At 51.6% G+C, this 16,311-nt stretch overlaps 1 protein-coding gene across 5 annotated transcripts in view; it reads right to left on the reverse strand.

Moving 5' to 3' along the window:
- Positions 1-16,311, reverse strand: part of TSPAN18 (tetraspanin 18) — a 203,408-nt gene that overhangs the window by 29,411 nt on the left and 157,686 nt on the right. For 3 of the 5 annotated variants that reach the window (XM_031653531.1, XM_021925865.2, XM_021925859.2), the window contains exons 4-5: positions 4,359-4,435; positions 3,539-3,622 (exon numbers count right to left, since the gene is read on the reverse strand). The exons of 1 other annotated variant lie outside the window; for it this stretch is intronic. In XM_031653531.1, coding sequence (XP_031509391.1) covers positions 3,539-3,622; positions 4,359-4,378 — 104 coding nt within the window. In that variant the 5' untranslated portion in view covers positions 4,379-4,435. The remainder of the gene's footprint in view (positions 1-3,538; positions 3,623-4,358; positions 4,436-16,311) is intronic. One more of the 5 variants, XM_021925861.2, reaches the window with a different exon arrangement.

Here is a 16,311-nt window from a genome sequence, read left to right on the forward strand (position 1 = left end):
GCTCCCTGCTGTACCTGTACAGAGCAGGGTGGACAGCTCTTACCACGTCCACACCTAACTGCCTTCATAGGTTACTCACAGGCCTGCTGTTAGATTAGAAACCCAGGACAATGCCTCACACCCCAGAGCCTTTCTATTCTGACCCATCTCTCTTTTCAGCTCTTGGCTGATTTCAGCTCCATGCATCTTCAGACACCTGTGCCCTTTGGAAAGGGAAAAGAGGATAGGAAAGAACATTTATTGAACACTGACTCATGGCTAGTCACGTGCCAGCTCCACAGAACTGACTGCCTTGAATCTCTCCACAAGCCCCTAAAGCAGGATGTACTATGCCCATTTTACAGATGACACTGAGGCTCAGAGAGGTCAAGTAACGTGCCCAGTATCACACAGCTTGTATGCACGGACTGGGCTACAAAACCACCACTCACCCAACTCCAGATCCTGTGTCTCTACCTGATCCAGGAGCAGATGTTCAAGCAGAGAATTGGACACAAGGAGCACTGGCCTAGGAGTCTGGAGCCCAGCCTCCTGCTCTGTAAGTCACTGCTGTGTGACCTTGGGCAAATCACTTTCTCTCTCTGGCCTCAGGGTCTTCATGTGTCAAATGGCAGAGCAGGAATCTGATGCCCTGACCATTTCCTCTATCAGGTCCTAACTCTGATGAACGGGCCTTTGGAGGCAGAGCAGCCACAACAGCGAGAGGCTGAGTACTCCTGTGCGGGAGGCCAGGCTCTGCCATCCCTCCCTCTGCCCACCCAGGCAGAGCTTCTCTCCAGGGTAGGATCCAGCTTCAGCTGGCTCTGGCTTTTTAGCAATTAAGGGGTGTAATAAATACAGCAGCTCATAAACGGACTACCTGTATTTATTGTGTACCACATTCATTGCAGATTACATCTTATGGCCTGGGCTTGCGGAGTGCTGGGTTCCCAGACAAATGCAATCAAAGGAGACGTGTCTCCTGGGAAGAGCCTCCCACAACCTCAAAGGTGAGTCAGGTAGGAAAACAGACAATGTGAGCCCAGGGGCCGGTGGAGAATATGGATGCCTGGGTTCCAGTTTCAGAGCAGGGTGGATGAGTAAAAAGAGTACTTTGGTGCCCAACAGGGGACTGTGTCCCAGCTCTGCCAGGCTTAGCTGGTGGGGCAAGTTACTGAACTGCATACAACTGAATTCCTTCTCTGTGAAGTCAGGATACAAATAATGTCTTCCTCGGCCAGGCGCGGTGGCTCACGCCTGTAATCCCAGCACTTTGGGAGGCCGAGGCAGGCAGATCACCTGAGGTCAGGAGTTCGAGACCAGCTTGGCCAACATGGTGAAAACCTGTCTCTACTAAAAATAACAAAAATTAGCTGGGGGTGGTGGCAGGCACCTGTAATCCCAGCAACTTGGGAGGCTGGCGCAGGAGAATTGCTTGAACCCAGGAAGAAGAGGTGGCAGTGAGCCGAGATCGTGCCATTGCACTCCAGCCTGGGCAACAAGAGCAAAACTCCATCTCAAAAAAAAACCTTCCTCATGATGCGTGGAAAATACTGAGCACAGGGCTTGGCACATAGTAGCTAATAATAGTAACCACTGGCATACACTGAGTTCTTACTATGTGCCAGGGAGCACACACAATTTCATTGAATCCTTGTAAAACTCTGGGAAATAGGTAATGTCATTCTATTTTTCAGAGGAGGGAACTGAGGCTCGGAGAGGTGGAATCACTTGTCTAAGGTCACATAGCACAGAAGTGCCTGAGCCAGAATTTGAACCCACGTCTATCTTAATCTGGGCCACAACTCCTAATCATCATTCTCAATGAATGCTAATTCCCTTGCCCCATTCATCCATTCTCCTCCAAAGTGCAGACCTGTCTTCATACCACCTATGCCATTTTATCTCCCATTATTCTCCAGCAGGGACAGCTTCCTGGGCCATCACTCACTGCCAGGCTGAAGCCTAGAGACCAGGGCTTGCCTGCTCCATCCCCTATAGAGACCTTCTGAATGTGGGGACACACCTCCATAGCCAATTGGTCAGACTATAATGACATACACATGGGACCTCCAATCTCTGCCTGGCTCTTAGTTCCACCCATCCATGGATGACTTCTAGAAGTCAACTTCACTGCACAGTTTTCTAATTTACTTCTAAAGGGAGGGGAACCAATGGAGAATCTCTGGAGGGTGGGGTGAAAAGAAAATTGAGACTATGAGGTCCAAGAGCTTTGTTATTGCTCAAAAAAGAGGCACTTAGGAAGGAGATGGCGGGCCTGTCTGCTGTGGGACATGATGTCCTCTCTGGGGCCAGTGGTGGGAGGCCCATCGAAGTCTCCCCATTTCCCTGAGCTGAGGGGGCCCTGGAGGGAGAGTAGCAGTGTGGGTGGGGCCTATAGGGTCAGGTGGGACCTGGCCTATCACTTTCTTGCCTCATGACTGTGGATGAACTACATAACCTCTCCAGGCCTTTGCTCTCATGCCTGCAAAATGGGGACAGGAATGCTGACTTCCTCTAGAAATTGTGCTAACTGAGCATGAAATGGTATCATAGAGGTACAGTCCCTCACGCAGCACTTGACACATGGTGGCTCCATCCCGGCTCTGGGCTCTGTTACTCCCTCCTGCCCTGCACAAGGTAGCTCCTCTCAGCTGCTGTTCTAGATACAGGCACATCAGTTTCAGCCTCAGGAGAGGGGAGGACTCTGGGGTGGAGGATTTTGAAGCAGGGAGACTGATTGTGTTCAGTGGTGCTCAAACTGGGTTCCCTGAGACTAGCAACATCCTAAAGTTATTTTCAATATTTCAAATAACATCTCAGACATCAACCTCTCACCATGGGCTGGCTCGAGGGGCAAGTGTCTTGGGTTTTGGAGCAATTAAACCACCCCCAGGTGATGACCTTGTTTCTTGGGTTGTTCAGAATCTCTAGACACCAGGTCTGTATGACTTTGCAGAACAAAAATGAACATTCTATTTGGTGCATAAAATTCTTTAAATCCTGGGGCTCAGAGGGATGAAATGCAAGAGTCAGCATCACAGGCAAGCTTGACTTAGTGGGAATTCCACTCCCCACGTGCACCTGGAAAGCACTGGAGAGCAGTTTAGGTGCTGTGATCCCCTGTCCTTCCATGTGGTATCTGCCTCAGGATCTGCTCTGTGGATCCTGTGGTCTGAAGGCTCATGTGCCTGTCACAGCAACCCTCATCTGGCCATGGGAAGGTCCTATGCTTACAGATGGGTGTCTAATACAACATGACCCTCAGATGCAGCCAACTGTTTCGTGTATAACAAAACGAGGCGTTTAAGGATGCTATGGTTTGAATGTGTGTCCCCTCTGAAAGTCATGTTGAAACTTAACACTCAATGTAATACGATGAAGAGGTGGGGCCTTTAAGAGGTGATCAGATTGCAAGGGCTCTGCCCTCATGACTGGATCAATCCACTCATGGATTAATGGGTTATCATGGGAGTGGGTTGGTTATCCCGAGAGTGGGTCTGTTATAAAAGCCACTTTGGCATGCTCAGCCCCCTCGCCATGTGATGCCCTGCACCACCTTGGAACTCTGCAGAGTCCCCCGGCAGCACGATGAACTTCATCAGGTGCAGGTGTTTGACCTTGGACTTCCCAGCCTCCAGAACTGTAAGAAATAAATGCCTCGTCTTTATAAATTATCCAGTCTCCGGTATTCAGTTACAGCAATAGAAAACACACTAATACAAAGGGTTTCAAGGGAACTTCAGGTAAACTTCTGACACTACTGTTTGTGTAAGTGCTGCCTTAGATCCAGCTCTTGTGTAACTTACATCACCAGCATATCAATAAAAGAAGTTCTTAATCGTCAAAGGTTGGGAAGCACGATCTAGCCCAATACCCTCATTTTGGAAATGAGAAAACTGAGGCTGAGAGAGGGAAAAGGAGCTTGGCCAAGTTCCAAAACCAATTAATTAGTCATGGATATGAGCTTGGAAGCCCAGCCCCGTGCCCTGTGGATACACCACATACTCTATGTACTCCTTATTTATTTTGGGAGCATGCATCTGCCTTTATTAGAATGCATATTTCATAAAGGCAAGGACTTGTTTTGTTCACTGGCTTATTTCTAGTGTCTGGAGCAGTGCCTGGCACATAGTGGGTTCTCAATTATATATCTCGATGAATAAATGAATGAATGCATAGTGGAAAAAGAGCAAAAAGAGACAGTGGAGTCAGCAAATCAGAGAAATACACAAAGCCAAGTCCGAAAGAGAGGGACAGACCGAAGGAGACAGAAAGACAGACAGGCAGATCAGAAAGGATCAGACTGGAGATGGAACAGTGTCAGGTGATGGGGCAGAGGTACGCTGAGAAAGGAGAGGCAATTGCCAATGTGTCACCTGGGCAGTTCTTCAGGCATCAGCAGGACAGAATCTCCCGTCAGCAAGGCTTGTGTATATTTCTTTTATCGGCCCAGCTTGTCCAATAAGAGAAAATATTCAATTACCACAGGAAGTCAATAAGGAGCAGCCCCATGAAAGAAGCTGCTTATGAAAACCCGCCCTCCAGATACACACACTCGGGGCAAGTGTCCTGCTAATCTGGGCCCATTAGAGCTCATGAAAAGCTCTCAGCACCTGGGGCCACTCCAGCGGGGGAGTGGCCTTCTGCCCAGATGGCAGCTCCTGGGTGCCTCTGCAGGTGCTGCCTTGGAAGGCACATCTTTAAGAGACTTGCAGATTCTAGCATGGGCTTCATGTATGCTGACACGGCTGCATGAGGCTGATGGCCTGGGAGGAGATGATGGGTGTGAGTAACCTGCATCCCTGGCTGCCACCCAGCCATCCACAACAGTACCTCAGCAGAGAGAGTGCCAGCAGGGCCCTGTTCATCAACTTCCTCCCCCAAAGCCCAGACTCCCAGGAGAGAGAGATTTGATGCTGGGAAGTGTTTCTTGGCTTTGCATAAGGATTTGCGAGAAGGTTCCTTCAGAGGGCCAGCTCCCAGCAGTGGAAATGAGGGTTCGATTTCAGAAGTCAAACAGGCCCATATGGAGACTCCTGTTCTATCACTCCTGCGGGGAATTCCACAGCCAGCCCCTGCTCAAACCTTGGGTTAGAGGATGGTCCCAGGAATACCTGGGACCTGGGGAAGCCTGGGCTGTAGGGGTATTCCTAGGGAAGGAAAGGGGAGATATCCACGCCTATTTAAAATCCCTCCCATTCAAGTACAAGCCTGCCTGGGGTCAGTGAAGGGGTGGTGGGTGAAAGATTCCTCCCCATTTACCCATCCCTCCCTTCCTCCCTCAACCCACACTCACCCACCTACCATCCACTCAGTAGACATACACTGAGTTGCTACTATGTGCCAGGGGCTGTGCCAGGAAGTGCAAGGTGCAAATAAGCATGGACACACAGGTGAGTGGTGGTGGTGGTGGTGGTAGCTTGGAGGAGACAAGGAGGCAGATAACAGCAGTGCTGGGGGGCCCACAGTGGGGAGGACTGACTCCACCGGCATAACTCTGGGCACAGGGGAGAGGAATCGTGGGGAAGGGGATGGCAAAGGTTAGTCTTGGGGGAATGCAGAGGTAGAGATGGGAAGATGGAAAGGCAGGAGAAAGGGCCTCCCTCCTGAGACATGGCCACAGCCCCAGGAGCTGGCACCCCTATTTGGCCTAAACATACATAAGTGACAGGCCCTTCAACTGCCTGTCCCATCTGTGTGCACCAGCTTCAGGCACTCCGTGCACTTGGGGTACAGTGCTGACATGCGTGAGCTCATGAAATGCTCAGAACAACCCTATGAAGTAGATATCACCCCATCATCCGCGCAGTACAATGGGGAAACTGAGTCCAATGGGAAAAGAGAGAGAATTGACTTGTCCAGCGTCACACTGTTGGGAAGTGATAGGGCTGGAATCCACACTCAGGGGTCAGACTCAAAAGTGGCTTTTATAGAAAGTGCTTTCTCTTTCTGTGTGATCACAGTGAATCCTCACAACAGCCCGCGAGGCAGGCTACCGCAGGTGCACTGGGGTCAGTGAAGGGGTGGTGGGTGAAAGATTCCTTCCCATGTACCCATCCCTCCCTTCCTCCCTCAACCCACCCACTCACCCATCTACCATCCACTGAGTAGACGTACATTGGCACGTACTATGTGCTAGGGGCAGCGCCAGGGAGCGCAAGGTGCAAATAAGCATGGGCACACAGGTGAGTGGTTTTTACAGAAGGAAACTGAGACTTGGAGATATCAGTGACAAGGCCGAGCATCCTCGGGAGATTTCAAGCTGTTTCCAGCTTTGTAGCTCAGGGCCTGTACCCCATGCCCAGCCCCAGGGCTCAGGGAAGCAAGGACGGGGTAATGGTTTCCTCCCGCTTCTCTTCTTCTCCTGCTCCATCCCAGTCCTGGTGCCCTATATCATCATTCCTTACCTCATCTCCCTCTGGACATTGAGGCTGAGATGAGCAGCATGGATGACAGAGGCCAACCCAGAGACAAGGAGGAGGTGCTGAACTCTGGGGGTATGTCTGGCAGTTGCCTGCCTCCTCCCCACCAGGGAGCTCCAGCCCCTTTGAATGCTGTCCCCTGGCCGGGAATGGGCTCGCCCCTTGTGGTGTCCCAACTTCCCTGAACTAACCTCATTTCCCTTTTCCTCTTTGTCCTCCGTAAGCCCCTGTCCCATTGACTGGCTCATTTGTCCTGGAAGAGGACAGCCCAGTGACACCATGCTCACCCCATCACTGATGCTTCTGCAGAGGCTGGGTTGGTTTCTGCCTTGGACAGCTCCCTGGAGACCCTGGGAAAGTCACCCCCCTCTCCAAGGTGCTAGGTTCTCCTCGGAAAACTGTGATGATGAATTTGGAAGCCAAAGGTGGTTGTAAGAATTCACAGTACCATGGGAGCTATTATGATCAACAGCATCAGATATTGGAAATAAGTGGATGCCCAGCCCACATTCACCAGTTATGAATGGAGCAGGGTGTGGGGGGAAAGCTATGGGCACATGGCTTGGGTAGCATGGATACAAACATCTTTCCCCTAAACAGACCCAAATTCAAATGAATTGCCACAATTTTGTGATCACTGAGCCTAATAACTACTAGGATTGAGGGTTTACCATGTACCAGACTCCGCTATACCTTTCTCCTACCTGTCCTCTTATTTAATCCTTACCTAGGAGGTAGGTACTGCTATTAACCCATTTTACAGATGAGGAAACTGAATCTTGGGCAGGGTAATTAACTCACCTGAGCTTATTTACCTGGCTAGCAAAACATGGCTATGATTCAGCCCCAAGTCAGCTAGACCCCAAACCAGAGCTCCTGATACGACACCTATCTGTGGGGCGTGGCACCAGAGAGAGGAAGCGCCATGCCCCAGTCTCCAAAGTCTCCAGCCCAGTGCTGCTCTTCCCTGAACCAGGCAGCCAGGCACAGAGGCCCAGGAAGTTGGCTAGACTCCTTCCCTGAGCCAGCTGGAGGCCCTGGGGGATGGCCCAGGCTAGCCATCCCTTGACAGATGGGAGCCCCGAGGCCCAGAAAGGCGCAGAGATGGGACCCAGGTCACGCAGTGCCGTGGGGCTTTCCTCGGCGGACCCCTGCCCGGGCCAGACAGCTTTATTAATCTCGCCCCTCCTGTTGCCCAGATGGCGGCTCAGCCCCATCTGCATGGAGCAGGGGCTCAGGAGGGGCTCTCTGATTAAGAAGAACAGCTCAGTTCATAAATCACTCCTTTTACTTTCACTCCCCCCAGACCCCAGGCATGCTTTCTGGAGAGAAGGAAAGGAGGCAGCTGGACAAGAGAGACGGAGAAGCCCCCAGTGGAGGAAGCAAACGAAGGTCTGGGCTGGTGCAGGGCTGAGAAAGGGCTTGCATGTACCCTGGCCAGGAGAGGGCGCTGTGGCCAAGGGCAGAGCCTCAGAGGACCCTATGTTCCCCTGCAACTGGGTTCCCACTAGTGGGGGATCTGCCTGTGCCAGCCACAAGCCTGAGCCAAACACCTCACCTCTGGAGCCTTGCCTCCACATCTGGGAGGTGGGGATGCTCAGAGCTAACTTCTAAGATCGTTTCCAGGAGGATGCAAGGGGATGATGAAGGTGAAAGCACTTGACAGGCTGCACATCCCGTTCCCTCCTTCCTGCGCTCCCGGCACCAAGAGTGCCAGCCCTGGGCTTGGTCCAAGGCATAGGGACCAAGGGCTGCCCTTCCTCAAGGACTCACTCAAGTCTAGTGAGACAATCACCACAGTCCCTACTTGGAGAGAAGTGTTACTGGCCACATTAACCAAGTGTCCTGGGCTTGCCAGGCAAGATACAAAAATGAAACCCTGACTACCAGGGTGAGACTGGGGTAGGGAGAGCCTAGAATCAGGGAGGCCATGTGGGGAGGACCAGGACAGGGTCAGCATTTACTGAGGCCTGATGATAACACCAGGCAATGTATTATGGGCGTTCACTTAAAATGATCTCACTTGATCCTCCAAAAAGCTCTACAAAGTAGACGATATTATCATCATTCCCCTTTAGGGATGAGGAAACTAAAGCTCCATGGGGCTAGAAAGGTCCCAGAGCTGGGAAGAGATGGAGCTGGGATTTGTAGCCAGGTTTTGCTGGACTGCAAACCCACATCTTTTCCTTGGTCAGGACGCCGGCCTGAGGCCTGGAAGACTAACAATGATTCTTGCCATCAGGTTCAAGGCTGATGGGGAGGACTTATTTGCTCACTGGCTGTGCCTGCTGGGCCTCATCCCAAGACAGACGGTCTCATAAACAAGCAATTGGCCTGAGATCCTAGCGTGCCTGGTGCTGGCACCAACATGGGGACATGGTCACAGCTGAGCGGGGGATAAAATCTAATTAGGCTCCTGAGGGGCGGGTGCCTTGAGGGTTAACCAGGAGCACAGCCTGCTGTGGATGCAATCGGATCCTAAATGACAGGCTCCCCTGCCCCCCCCAGCTCATGGAGCTGTGAATGTCAAGGCGGCACAGAGCATCTGCAGGCTCTGGGAAGGACCCTTCTCTAGTCCGTGAGTTGAGTCAGGCTGGGCACCCTGTCCCTGCCACCAGCCCTTTCTTCTGTCCCATGTAGAACTCCCACAGGGCCATCAGAGAATCATCAAAGAAGGAAGCATCTTAGTGAGGGTTGTCTCCAACTCCTCATTTCACACTGCGGGAGCTGAGGCCCAGAGAAGGACAGGCTCTTGCCCAGAGTCACACAGCATGGCTAGAACAAGGACCTCCTGACATGAAGCCCGCTGCTCTTCCCAGCAATTGAGGCAGCCTCCCAGGACTTACACCTGCACGTAGGTAACTCCTGAATGCTTTATACACGTATGTCATCAGACCCTCCCAACTACACTGTGAGGTGAGCAGTCATGTCTTACAAATGAGGAGACTGAGGCTCACTAGCCTGAAGTCACACAGTAAGCTGGAGGACCTGCTGGGACAAAATAAGGTTTTGGCTTATTATCTCCTGGCTCTTCTGCCCTGGCCGTCTTCCAGAGGACTCGGAGTCCCCAAACCCCAGGGTGACCCTCACACAATCCATGCCTGCCATCCCCCATAGACTGGGGCTGGACTTAAGCCACAGAAGGTGCCAGTCCCAGAAACAGATCGGGGGTCCCTCTGCCTGTCTTAGGCACTAGACATTGCACTGAGACCACCTGTTTGCAAAGGCCTCTGCGGACAAAGCTCTTCACCCTCTTTCAGGGACTGTTACTTTGCCACTTTGTCAGAAGGCAAGGCAACCTGGGAAACCCACACAGTTTGAACTTGGGGGGAGCACAGAAGCGCAGAGGTCACTCTGTTTGTCAGGAAGAGTGTTTGGCCTGAGCATCCACCTCCAACAGCCAAGAGTAGTTGAAGCAGGCCAAGCGAACAAGTCCGGGGGCCTGGGAGGGATGGTGCGGGTCAGAGTGAAGCCACCAACTCTGCTCAGGATACCCACCCACACCCTGTCCTTTGAGCCCAGCTGAGCCCTCCAGGAAAGGTGCCCGATCTGGGGAAAGGCAGGTGCCAGGAGGAGAGAAGCAGACATCCAGGTGTGGCAGGGAAATCCCAGTTCTGGGAGATGGTGTAAGCACCAGGGGAACGGAAGGAAGGCTGACTCAGCCTGCTATGGGGAGAGCAGACAGCCCATAACCTTGGGGAAGGGGCTGTAGGCACAAGCGGGCAGATGGCCTGGCTGCTTCCATGGGGTTCAGAGAGCGTTCCCTCGGTGGCCTCCCTGGGTAGCCAAAGAACAAGCTTCCTCCAACCAACCATTATTCTTGTGGTAATTCACACCATAACACTCTTGATTCATTCGCTCCTGCCTACGTTTGTGCTTTTGTTCATTCCCCATTTAGTGAGATCTTTGGCCTTTGCAGGAGCCCTACTTGCCAGAAAGAATGGAAGGAGTGACCCCCAGACCTGCGGGATCAGCCAGCAGCAGCCTCTGAAGCTCCTCTGATGATGGATAACTGCTCTGGCTGCTCCGAAGCGTCCCTGTGTCCTAGTCCCTCAGGAACCCCCCATACACACACATGGGCTTACGGCCACAGCAGTCTCCAATCCTCACCGCGTCCCCTGCCCAGCCTTGCATAAGCCAGAGCTTCTGGCAGCACCTGCTCTGGCTCCACCTGGACTGAGTCTTGTTTCTCATCCTCCAGGCTGCCTCCCTGAAGGTTTTCGGAAACTTCATGCTAACCAGAGCCTGGGTTTCCACAGCTCTTTCTGTATATCTGGCCTTGAACTAAAGGCATACAGGTCCTTACAAGAATCTAGAGGGTGTGTCCACTCTCCACTGACCTGTGATTGAACTGGGCTCAGAGACGGTGTGCAACCTACCTCACATCATTCAGCCAGGCTGCAAAAGCCATCTGGCCTGACTCCAAAGCACAGCACCTAGCCCCTTAACAAGGATCTCGCACATCTACCCCCACCCTTCGGCAGTCTGATGAGGCCTCTGGACCCCACTTAAATATAATACATAAGATTAAAAAGGAAACCAATTATATTGAAATATAGCTATCAAAAACATTATCTTGGGGGACAGGGTCCCTGTTGCCCAGGTTGGAATGCAGTGGCATGATCATGGCTCACTGCAGCCTCCAACTTCTGGGCTCAAGGAATCCTCCCACCTCAGCCTCTCAAGTAGCTGGAACTCCAGATGCATGCCACCATGCCCAGCTAATTTCTTCTCTTTTTGTAGAAATAGGGTCTCCCTATGACACCCAGGCTGGTCTCGAACTCCGGGGCTCAAGCAATCGCCTGCCTTGGCCTCCCAAAGTGCTGGGATTACAGGTGTGAGCCACTGTGCACAACCAAAATACTTCTTAAAAAGCAAATTTGGAATAGGATAATACAAGTGCTTTTTTTTTATGAACATGCAAAACTCAAGATCTAGTGAGGATCTAATAACTATCATCATTTTAAGAAATTCCCAGCAATTTTTAGGTAATTTGAAAATATGCACTTAGATCTATTGATGACAAAGTCACAAGTACTGCTAACAGTACTGTGGTTTGTTGCTTGTGTTTAAAATGGAAGAAAATACTCACTTTCAGTGAAATGTTAAAGTGAAGATACGTTTCTCAAAGTTCACCAATCCCTTGAGTTCTACGGAATCCATAGACCCCAGAATGAGAACATCATTTGGCCTTGAAGGTAATGGCTCAGCCCATCTGTCTTAGCAGTCCAATCTGCCACTCAACGACTCCCATCCTTCCCCTAAATCATCCTTCTCCTCAGCCCCAGCTCTCAGCAGAGGGAAAAAAAGCTTGCAGCAGAAGCAAATGGGACCATGTGAGCAGGAAAGAGGGTGGGGATCAAAACCCTAAACTCCGTGGAAAGAGCATGTGGGGCAGGACCGTGGCCATCTTCCTGCCTGGGGCAGGCCCAGCCATTCTGGGTCACGGAGAGAACAGGGAGCCAGCTAGCATGGGAAAAGTCCCTGGGAGCTTGCTAACCCTCAGACCTCTGGGACTTGGCCCTAAGATTTGGGTTCTGCGGGCTCAATGAAGGCCCACAAGTCTCTCCTTTTCTCCTATCCCTGGAAGGTCTACAAAGTTAGCTTCAGAGACTTCAAGATGAGAAGGACCCTGAGGTTTATCTAGGGTCCAAGGCTCCAAGTATGCTGAAAATTATGGTCCCCAAATCTGGGGTGACATACAAGTCATCAGCTAATGGCCCATCTGCCAGTCAAACCCACAAGGAATCCTTCCAGGTCATTCCTAGCAGCCAGAGCCCAGGTTCCCTGACATCAGCCCATGTGGGCTTTGGCTCTTGGCCTCTGCCCTTTCCTCTTCTAGGCAGCCCAAACTGGATGGTTGATGCCACCGGCCTCCTGCTGGGGCCAGTCAGCATGTGTCTGGAATGGAGACTTTATTCTCTGGAAACCCTCCTGCCTCCAGAGAGAGCCTGGGACTGGGGTGTGAGGCGGCAGCGGTGTTTTCTGCTTACCCAGAGGTCTGTGGTGGGGAATGGAATGTAGGGAAAGAGGTGCTGTGAGCCTGGCTGGTCCTGTGACTGGGTGGGACTCTGGGATGTCCACCTCAGCCCTGAAATCACCTTCAAGGAGCAGGGTTTACATGGGGACCAGGAGGACCTTGCAGGACTGGCCTCATCCTCTTGGGCCCACTTCCTAAAGGGGGTGCCCCCAAGACCAAGGGTGGGAGAAACAGGCCATCTGTATTAATCCATTCTCACACTGCTAGAGAGAAATACCTGAGATGAGTAATTTATAAAGAGGTTTAACTGACTCTCAGTTCCGCATGGCTAGGGAGGCCTCAGGTAACTTACATTCATGGTGGAAGGCACCTCTTCACTGGGCGGCAGGAGAAAGAGGTGAGTGTGAGCGCAGGAAAAACTAACATTTATAAAACCATCAGATCCCGTGAGAATGCACTCACTACCATGAGAACAACATGGTGGAAACTGCTCCCATAATCCAATTACTTTCCTCCCTCAACATGTGGGGATTACAATTCAAGATGAGATTTGGGTGGAGACACAGCCAAACTATATCATCATCCTTGTGGTTTTCTGGTGCATCCGTCCCACCTGGGTCTCAAAGTTGCCTTGGAATTCAAATCCTGGACATGGAGCTGAGCTAGAAAGTAGCTTAGAGGTTACTCACATTCTACAGCTCAGGAGACTGTCCAGAGGGGAGGGGATTGGCCCAGAGGCTCATAGCAAAATCAGAGCTGAATGGTGGCTCCCAGCCTGGGTGCTCCTGGCCACACACTGGGCAACCTCCAAATGTAGCCCAAGCCAAGCCCAGCCCCAGGGACAGGTGACTCTGGACTCACTGCTGTTGAACCTTCTCTACCAGATTATAAACCCTTTAGCGATCAGGTCTGTTTCTCCCACTTCCTCTGAGTCCCTTCAGAGAATACAGGGGGTACTAGATGGTGCCCCCCAATAAAGATTCAGTCATTATAACAATACCAGCAATGTAATAACTGCTCCTGCTTCATGTGTGCCAGGAACCATACTAAGCACTTTCCAACATCACCTGAAAGTGGGTGAACTATTCCTGAGTTACCCAGGGGTAAACTGAGGCTCAGAGAAGGTGTGTAAGCTTCCCATGCCAGCTGGTGAGGGAAGAACAGGGGCTCAGATGCCAGAAGACACGTGGCTGCTAAGGGCCAGGGCACCTGCCGGCTGATGGGCACTCAGAGGGCAGAAGCAAGTGGTGAAGAGGAGGAGGTGGCAGCCTCGAGTCCTGGGTTTGAGTCAAGACCCTGAAAACTTGGACAAAGCCTGCCCTGTCTCTGACTCTCAGTTTCTGCTGCTTTTCACAGTCAAGCCTCAGAGTGGGGCAGGAGCCCCCTCACCTCCTCCCCACTGGCCCTCCCTTCCCACATTGCATCCCCCCCAGGGCCTGGAGCTCCAAAAAAGACCCTTTGAAAGACAATAATCCATCCCAAAATATGCAGGGCTGTTGCTGGGACAACCTGGCCCACCACACTGCCCAGATTTAAATATTTAATGGCTTCACGGGTATTAAGGGGGCCTGGGAACTGGGAGGGAAAGGGCACAGTTCTGAGCCAGGGGTGAGGGACGGGGGAGCCCTGGATATTCCTGCCAGCACAGTCTCACTCCCACCCCTACCCCAGCAGAAAAGGGCGCAGGGAGCTTCCAGCTTTCCTTGGTGCGCTTAGTGTCAGACAGGATAAAGCAGGTGGCATTTGGAACCCAGGGAGTGGGTGAGACACAGAATTCCACACTGGGGCTATGGCAAAGGTCAGGAGAGGGGAAAGGGGGGTCCCAGGGGGAGTTTTCCTTTTGCAGGTGAACACAGGAAACTTACTTTTACCTCCTAAATGCCGACTGTGCAGTGGACACTGTGCTAAGTTCTTACATTATCTCCTTTGAACCCCACTATAGTCTATGAGACAGGCACATTATTATTCCCAGTTGACAGCTGAGAACACTGGGGTCAGAGAGATGAAGTGACTCACCCAAGGCTATACCACTGCTGAGGAGCGCCAAAGCCAGTGCTCTTTGAGTACAGCCAGCATGTATGAAGCACTTTCTATAGGCCAGGCACTGTGTTAAGGACGTTGCATGTTCTAATTCACTTGGCTCTTGCAATGTCCCTATGAAGTAGGCATTGCCACCCCCATTTTACAGATGTGGAAATTGAGGCCCCGAGAGGGGAAGTAGGAGCCAAGATCATAGATTGGGGCATGGGGCAGGGGCCCTGGATTCAAGCCTCAGCAGTCAATTCCAGAGCTGAGGCTCTTATTAGCCGAAATTTAGGAAGTCAGATAATAAAAAATAAAAATCAAATCTAAAATCCTTTTTCACTCTGGTACTTTGTCCAAGTCCTCCCCAGTTGGTTAGGACAGCAAGAGGAAATTCTTCCAACAACTTCATAAAGAAGATGAGTCAGCTGGAGTTCTGGCTCCGGCCTCTTGCTCTATACACAGAGACACGTGCAAACAAACCCACACAGACAACACAGACCCAGGCACACAGACCAGCTGTGGATGCAGACCAAACACTTACGTGCACATACTGATATGGCCACTGATCACTTTCTTGCGTGAACGAACCTAACTATAGTGTCATGAAAAAGACATCGAAAGTCATTTGGCCAATGCCTCTGTGAATATCAAAACTGTTTCTCGACAGCCAAACTGACCTTACTCTTAAAGATCTTTAGGAAGCAGGGCAGCTCCCACAACCTTATTCCTACGTCTCCTCCTTAAGTGGGAAGTCCTTCCTGGCATCTAACCAGATTCCTTCCTCCTTTACATGAATCACAAAACAGCTCCCTGCATCAACGTTCTGCTTCACAGCCCCCAAAGCCCTCCATGCTTATGTCCTTGCTTGATCCCCGTAACCGTCCAGCAAAGACAGCACAGCAGAGACGATTCTATTTCACTGAGAGTGGGGCCCAGAGAAGTTAAGCAGCTTGCCTGAGATGACACAGCCGTATTGGAGCCATGCTTGCTTGGGATGAACTAAGTGCTGTACATTTGATTTTACTGCTATTGATATCACAGCCCCTTCAACTATCCCAGGCTGCCATCAGTGTCCCATCAATTTCACTTTGTCTGCTCCTCTCTGCAATGAACTTTCTCAGCTCTCAGCCTGTATCCAGTAAAGAGACTTTGCTGGTCTTGTGTCACGTCTCCTCCTGCCTGAATAATGCTCATGTGCAGTGTGAAGGAGAGGTCTCTCAGAACTCAAGGGCCTGAAGCTCCCAGAAGCTTCCAGATCCAGAGGCAACAGGTGTCTTCCGGTCCCAGGGAGGGCAAGTTTCCTGAACTTCGAAGGCAGGCAGACAGTGGAGGCCTCCCTTCCTTCTCACAGCATCCTCCAGCTCCAAGGCAGGCTTCCCCCAACCCCCAGGGCCCAGGAACTGTCATCAGAGCAGAAATCAAGCCCAGCCCTGGGCCTCACTCCACAGGGCATCTGCCCCATTGATATTTGCTTGGTAATAAATACTGGAGACAGAGGGTCTTCTCAGGGCAACTGCAATTGATTCTAGTCACCTGGCCCGAATTAGGGGAGGCCACAACCCCTTCCCATAAGAGGAATGACTACAGGTACTCAGAGCTCAAATTATGGAGGGCTAACAACCGGAAGACAGAGAGACCGTGACAGAAGCGCCCTGCATGGCTGAGAAAAGACTGCAAGGAAATGAATCAGAGAGAACCCGAGGCTTGGGCCTGAGTAGATGGACAGGAGGGAGTCAGAGTCCTGTTCTCTTTCCTCCCCATAAAAAGCACCCCAGCTGCTCCTTGGAGTCATAAAGAAAGATGTACGCCAGGGGTTGGGGGAGGGAGAGGGCTGGGCTTGGAAGGAGACAGGCAGGGGGCTGAAACAAAGGAAAGCTGAGAAACGCCTCATCCCTCCACAGA

The sequence above is a fragment of the Papio anubis genome, chromosome 12 (assembly GCF_008728515.1).
Source record: "Papio anubis isolate 15944 chromosome 12, Panubis1.0, whole genome shotgun sequence".
Taxonomy (NCBI): Eukaryota; Metazoa; Chordata; class Mammalia; order Primates; family Cercopithecidae; genus Papio; species Papio anubis.